This window comes from Chinchilla lanigera, unplaced genomic scaffold (assembly GCF_000276665.1).
Source record: "Chinchilla lanigera isolate Chin_1 unplaced genomic scaffold, ChiLan1.0 scaffold00080, whole genome shotgun sequence".
Lineage (NCBI taxonomy): Eukaryota > Metazoa > Chordata > Mammalia > Rodentia > Chinchillidae > Chinchilla > Chinchilla lanigera.
Window position 1 is genome coordinate 4,598,315 of NW_004955481.1, and position 7,171 is coordinate 4,605,485.

The 7,171-nt window shown below is 54.2% G+C and overlaps 1 protein-coding gene across 1 annotated transcript in view; it reads left to right on the forward strand.

Annotated features, from left to right (window-relative positions):
* The window catches only part of Unc119 (unc-119 lipid binding chaperone), a 5,475-nt gene extending 476 nt beyond the window's left edge, over nt 1-4,999 (forward strand). The window contains exons 2-5 of the mRNA XM_005402748.2: nt 3,141-3,254; nt 3,633-3,735; nt 3,888-4,060; nt 4,331-4,999. Of these exons, the coding sequence (XP_005402805.1) occupies nt 3,141-3,254; nt 3,633-3,735; nt 3,888-4,060; nt 4,331-4,443 (503 nt within the window). The 3' untranslated portion in view covers nt 4,444-4,999. The remainder of the gene's footprint in view (nt 1-3,140; nt 3,255-3,632; nt 3,736-3,887; nt 4,061-4,330) is intronic.
* Nucleotides 5,000-7,171: the final 2,172 nt, after the last annotated feature.

The window sequence follows — 7,171 nt, forward strand, 5'->3', positions numbered from 1 at the left end:
TCCCCTCCCCACCCCTCCCCCACCGGGTCCCTTACCCTTTCCTCTTCTCCCTTCTGCCTACAAGATCTCTATGTGCTCCCATCCCTCGATCACTCTGTTCCACGCTTTTCTCCCCTGAGAGGTTCATTTGCACCGCACTCCTTGCTTTTTTGAGGGGCCCACCCCTTTTCCCGTGGGGAGGTGGGGCAGCAGCTGCAACTGTAACCCTTTCCCGTGCCATCCTCAGAGCCCTTGGAGGCCCGCGTACACTAAGGCAGAGGGGGGCGGAGTAAATCTGTTCCCAGCCCCTGCCGAAGAGGCTAGGTGGAGGCTGAATCGGGAGGTGTTAAGTCCATCAGGCCTCCCTTGCCGTTAGTGCCCGCACCCAGGGTCCTCCAGGAGGACTGGGGACAGCCCCTACCCCATCCTGGGCCTGTCCTCTTTGGGGGCTCTCTCAGGGAAAGCCTAGTCCACATGTGGTTGAATTTCTGAGTTGGACTGCCTGGGTTCGAGTTCCAGCTTTGCCACATACCTGGCTGTGCGACCTTGGGCATGTAAAAATCTCTCAGAGATTCATCTGTAAGAGGGGAATAGCGACACCTCCCTTGTAAGGTTACCATGAAAAAGATCAATCCTCAGATTCTGTACAGTGCCAGGCCGGCTATGCATGCTCTGTAAATAGGGCTCTTCTCTTAGTATCGGGGACCCCATATGGCTGCTCAGCCTGGAGGCAGACACCTGGGCATTCAGAGCAGAGGCAGGCATCAGCATGGACAGGGAACATGGCAGAGGCTTGGTTGAGCCTTGAAGAACGGGAGGTATTTGGAGAGAGGGAGGCTCTCCCGCTAACCTTCCCTGGCTCCATTTTTTCCGAGCAGCCCTTGGGAGTGGACCTGAGCCCTAGAGCTGCAGGAACAGCAGAGCCCAGGGCTTCCAGGCAGGCCTGTGGAGGGGACGGTGATGGCAGGCCTGAGCCTGTGCATCTGGGTCCCTGGGGGCCCCTCTCGATGTTCTCTGAGCTACGCAGCAGCCATTCTTGGCTGGACCCCTACATCACAGACAGAGCTCCCTTGACCAAACAGGCATCAGCGGAGGGAGGGGGCTAGGACCAGGCTGATGTTGAAGCCAGTGGGGCTGCAGTTTGCAAGGCACCTTCTAGGATTCATCTTAGCTCTGGGGTTGGAGGTCGGGCTGATCTGGGTCCTGAGCAACTTTGGAGGTTTATTTTGTAACTAAAGGAGGCTTCTAGGTGAAGTAACAGCATTTGTATCCTAATTTGGGAAATTGGTAGCCCTCAGAGTTAGGCAGCTGAAGGGAAGGAGTAGAGAAAGGGGCCCTTTCTTGTGCAGGCTTTGGGAATAGGGACCCACAGCTTTCTGCCTGGGCACCCCTTCGCTGGTGTCTTCTGACCCTAATCACATAGATTTGAGGTTTGCTGTTCCTGGATTACAGGGCCCTGAATCCAGCTTAGGAAGCTATTTGTGGCTAAGAGGAGGGGGAGTGATTGTGTTCTGAGCCCTCATCCACTCTGCCCCTTACTCCAACCTGACCCTGGGTCCTAGTCCTTCGTGCTTCCCCGGCGGAGGGAATGTGGTGGTGTTCTGAGCCCTAGGCATCCCCTGGCTCTCACTTCCTCCAAGGACAAAGGAGAGGCTGACAGGTTGAGTTTGCACGAGACTGAGGGCTGGACTGTAAGAATTTGTTCCTAAAGAAGAGAGGAAAAAAAAAAAGGAGAGGCTCCCAAAGTTGGAGATGCTAAAGGGCTTCCAGGAGGGGGCTGCTTCAGACTCAGGGAGGAGGCAGGCCTAGGAAAGCAAGACTTTGTATTCACTTCCTCTTCCAATTTTAGAGGTGGCCCTGGTCTGAACGGTGGCTTCCGGGCTTCTGGGGGCCACCAGGGCAGGATGTGATGCTCTGCAGGGTGATAGCACTGGAGCCTTCCACTGTGCCTCTCTTCTTTCCTCTTTATTGCTGGGGCCGCCCCGACCTCTGGAAGTTGCTGCTGCCAAGGCAGTGAGGGTGGGATCAAGCTCCTGAGTTTCCCCAGGCAGGCCCCAGCACGTTTCCGGTGGGTTTGCGGACTCCCCTTACTCCCATCTGTACTCTGATACACCTGCCAGGCCCTCCCTCTTCCAGGTTTGGCCTGTCCTCTTCTCTGTGGGGGTAGGGGGTATATTCTGTGTGTGGGGCGGCTTGGGGCCAAAGCTGGACAGAGGAGCTTTAAGGGGTTCTCTCTGTTTGCTAAGACTTCCTCCCATTTGGAGATCAACAGGGTGGAAGTAAAGTTGGGACCCTTCCCCCCAGCATCCAAGGCTCTGGGCTTGAGTCAGCAGAGCTTTGACTAAGCTGCTTAAGGGAGCTGGGCTTGCATAAGCTGCTTATAGGGAGAGCAGGAGGTTGCAGGGGACAGGAAGGGGTTGTTCAGCACTACCCATGTCAGAACAGCCCCCTCAAGATCAGCCCTCCCCAGCACATCTAGGCATAGTGCCAAGAGCAGCTATGGGGTGGGGATGGGTGCATCCTCCAGAGAAGGACTGTGCCCCTCCAAGGTCAGAGCTATGTCCCCCTCTTTGCAGGGAGTTTCACAAAGGCAAGGATGTGTCTTTCTCTCATGCTCACAAAGGCAAGAATGTATCTTTCTCTGGTGCTGGAGGCTCCTTCCAGACTAGAGACTTGTTTGTTTTTTTGTTTTTTTTGAGACAAGGTCTGGCTATGCAGTTCAAGCTGGCCTTGAGCTCACTTTGTAGCCCAGGCTGGTCTCTCAGTTGCAACAGTCCTCCTGCCTCAGCCTCCCGAGTGCTGGGATTACAGGCATGCGCCACCATGTCCAGTTTAGAGACCTGTTTGGCCCAACCTCTCAGCCTGGCAGATCAGAGAAATAAGGGTCCTCAACTGCAGGGTGGGAGGGAAAGTGTTGAGGGAAATGGCCTTGCCTACCCTTCTTTGCCCTGCCCTTGCTTAACCCCCAGAGGCCACTAAGACAGGGCTGTTTATCCTCTGTTGGATCGCCATGGCAGAGTTATGTCCTCCACACTGGAGGGGCTCCCCCAGGGCAGGGGCTCAGTTCCCTCTTTCTGGAAGGGACCATAAAGCCCCATAAAAGCTGAACTGGCAGCAGAGCTTTTGGTTCCCTTCCTTGCTCAGTTGTCTGTTTCCCCTAGACTACTTGTGCTCCCCCGAGGAGAATATCTACAAGATCGACTTCGTCAGGTTCAAGATCCGGGACATGGACTCAGGCACTGTTCTCTTTGAAATCAAGAAGCCCCCTGCTTCAGGTGGGCAGGCTGGTGGGCTGTTGGTGGGCATGCATCATGGGGTGGGCCCAAGGACAGAACAGAGTTGGGGCTCTGCATACTCAGAAGTCTGTAGGTACCCAGGCCTCTTTGCCTTCTGTGTCTGAGGGTGGACATCTTGGGAGGACAGTTCTGCTCCTTTAATCCCTGCCAGCCTGCCCTCTGCTGACCTGCCTGGGAACTGCAGTCCCAGAGGCCCCATGCCTCTGCATCCAGTGGCCCTGGGAACCTCAGTGGAAATCGGTGCCTGGCTGGTTCTGAAGCCTAAACGTCCCTCGGACAGATGGGGTTCTGGGTGGAACCCTGGGTGGGTGAGGGTCCAGCTTGAAGCCCACTGAGCCCAGCCGGGATGCATTGCAGAACGGTTGCCCATCAACCGGCGGGACCTGGACCCCAATGCTGGGCGCTTTGTCCGCTACCAGTTCACACCTGCCTTTCTCCGCCTGAGGCAGGTGGGAGCCACGTGAGTTGCTGGGGTGGGGTGAGGGCTGGGGTGAGGGAGAGGGCGGGAGCAGCCCTTCCTGAGCTCCTACTGAGCCTCTCAGGCGTGGTCTGTCTGCAGCCTGGTGGGTGTCTCCAAGGCCAAACCTGGCCCTGCTCCCTTCCCTTGCTCAGGGTGGAGTTCACAGTGGGAGACAAGCCCGTGAACAACTTCCGCATGATCGAGAGGCACTACTTCCGGAACCAGCTGCTCAAAAGCTTTGACTTCCACTTTGGCTTCTGCATTCCCAGCAGCAAAAACACCTGCGAGCACATCTATGACTTTCCCCCTCTGTCGGAGGAGCTGAGTACGTGAGCAGGGCCCTGTGGGGCTGGGGGTGGGGTGGGGGCTTACAGAAAACACACCGGGGGAGGGAGGGGTGCTTGAGTGCTCAGTCCTCTTGCTTCCCTGCCTGGGTCACTTTTGTGGGCACCATTCCCTGTCAGCTAAATGGAAACAGCTCATGGCTGAGGAATTCTCTGAGGTGGTTCAGCTGTCCCTGCCGCCCAGTCCTCTTAGCTGCTCTGTGGCCGGGCTCAGGCTTCTGACCTTTGCCCTGGCTGGACCTGTCTTGCAGTCAGCGAGATGATCCGTCACCCATATGAGACACAGTCTGACAGCTTCTACTTCGTGGATGACCGGCTGGTGATGCACAATAAAGCAGACTATTCCTACAGTGGGACACCCTGACCCCCCAAACTGCTCCCCACCCCAGGAGGCTCTGGCCTGGGCCCTCAGCTGTGACCTCTCCAAACTCACCTTTCAGCCCCAGATCTTCTGCGTGGGGTATGCTCCAGAAGACCTGGACCCAGAGTCAGTGTTGGGAAGAAGGGTACCTCGTGTCCCCAGGCCAAGCCCTGACATCCCTGGGGCCTGGTCTGTGGGTTGAATGGTAGGGAGCTGTTTACCTCCGTGTCCTTTTAGGCCTCCTGTGAGAGGATCAACCAGGACTTCCAGACAGTCTAGCTCGGCCCTTTGGGGCTCCAGTTTCATAATACTGTTTCCGGCTCCAGGCTGTGACGAGGTCAGGACGAGGATCCATTCTCTGTCCCGTCAGCCATATCCAGGGCATTTAGAGTTGTAAGTTCTCAGACAAAGGTCCACAGGGGAAGTGGGCCTCAGCTCCCCAACTCTCCCATCAGGGGCCACGACATTGCCTGAGATGTGGGGGGACCAGCCCAGGTTTCATCCTGTGCTAGGAACTGGACCAACTGTATATAGTTTTCAATAAACTCCTTTTCTGTTCTCTGGTGTGGCCAGTCTGTGTGCATGGACAGAGGCAGGGGTGGGGTGGAGAACATGCAGGCAGTAATGTGTTCAAGGTAGTAAAAATCTTGCCCACTTCCCTGTTCCCTCTGCCCCTGCGTTCTCCTGTCCCCTAGTTCTCTAAACCCGGACACCATGCTCTGCATGTAGAATCAGCATTTGGAACATGAAGGGGATGGACAAGGTTTGTCCTGGGATAAAGAAGAAAACTTAGGCCTTGAGAGAGGAAGCTTTGGCCTAAAGTCAGTGTACCTGGTAAAGCAGAGGCTGCATCCATGGAAGGGAATGTATGCTTCCTGTCTCCAGAGCCTGCTGTTGGGTGGTTCTGTCAGCCCTCAGCAGAGAAAGTGAGAGGGCTTTGGCTAAGGTCTAGAGCCATCTCCTTGTCCTGTCAAACACTGCCTCATGCCAGGCATGGTGATGCACGCCTATAATCCCAGTGCTTAGGAGGCTGAGGCAGGAGTATTGCCGTGAGTTTGAGGCCAGCCTGGACTACATAGTGAGACTCTGCCTGAAAACAAACAACAGGGGCTGGGGATTTAGCTCAGTGGCACAGCGCCTGCCCGGCAAGCACAAGGTTGTGAGTTTGATTCCTGGTACCAGAAAAAAACCAAACCAAAAGCAAAACAAAAACAACAGCACGGCTGGGGATATAGCTCAGTGGCAAGTTCCTGAGTTCGATCTCCGAACCACACACACACACAAAATGCACAACAACAGCAACAAAACCACTGCCTCAGCCTCCACCCCTACCCCAGGCCTGGAGGAGGGGCGCTGCTTGATGGTGGAGGTGATTCTGGAACTGAGGGAGGCAAGCTGTCCTTACCCCACACATGGTGTCTGCCCTCTAAGCTGAGAAGCCCTGGTGCTGGAATTCAGCTGGATTCTGTGGAGCTCTTGCTGGGAGCCAGGGATTCTAAAATGAGTGGGATACAGGGCATAAACACCTGTCCCTAGAACAAGATGCATGAGGTATACAAGGAACAAAAGTTGTTCTGCTTGCAGAATTTCGGGGAGAGTTCCTAGAGGAGACAGCTTTCGAACAGGTGCTTAAAAATTAAGGATGGCCAGGCATGGTGGTGCATGGCTATAATCTCAGCACTTGGGAGGCTGAGGCAGGAGGATTGTTGCGAGTTCGAGATCAGCCTGGGCTACAAAGGGAGCTCAAGGCCAGCCTGAACTGCATAGTGAGACCCTGTCTCAAAAAGCTAGAAAAACAAAAACAAAACAAAACAAAATTCAGGATGACTTTGACAAGGAAGGTGTGGGAAGAGAGTGTTAGGCATGGGATAGCTAAGCAAAGGCTTGGAGGCAAGGTTTATTGGGTGTGGGTTTTTTTTTGGGGGTGTGTGTTCAAGAAAAAGTAAATATAATGTGGAGGAAGACACATCTGCAGAGCTCAGGCATATTGAGCAGAAATGACTTGGTTGGATTGTTACTGAGGTGAGAGAGTAAGGGTGGGTTAGAAAATAGTAATTGTAATGACTAAGATTTACTGACTGCTTGGCTTGGGGCTGGGGCTTTATATGTCTTTATTTATAAAAGGCTCACAACCATTGCTGAGGAAGGCATTATTATGCCCATTTTACAGAAAATGTAAGCCCAGAGAGGTTAGCTTGCCTAGCCAGTATGGTACCTGTGCTAAGAGGCAGAGCCAGGATTTGAATCCAAGCTGTCCAGACCTATGTACTACGGGACTGTATGCAGCGGGGGCAGTGAGGAGGGTGTCGCAGGAGTTGCAGTGAGTGATGAATGGAAGCTTGAATTGTGTCAGTGTCAACAGAGATAGAGGAAGCTGAGATTTTTAAGTGGCGCAATGTCCAGGGTTGGTGGCTGGCTGGATGAAAGAGGAGTAGCAAGGGCGAGATCAAGGCTGGTGCCTGGGTTGTGTTCCAAGTGTTGGGTGGATGGGGGTGAGGTCCCTGGGTGTGGGGACCCAGGTTGGATCACATGGAGCTGGGAGGAGACAAAAGGTCCACATGCTGTGGTATGCATGGTACCAGCTGAAGGACTGTGAATAAGAGAGTGCAAACCCAGGAGCATTTGACAGTGGGGGAGGGAGGGGAACCTGAAATGGCAAGAGAGAAGCCTGTTTTGGAGCTATCTATCTATCCATCTATATATATATACTTTTTTTTTTTTTTTTTTTTTT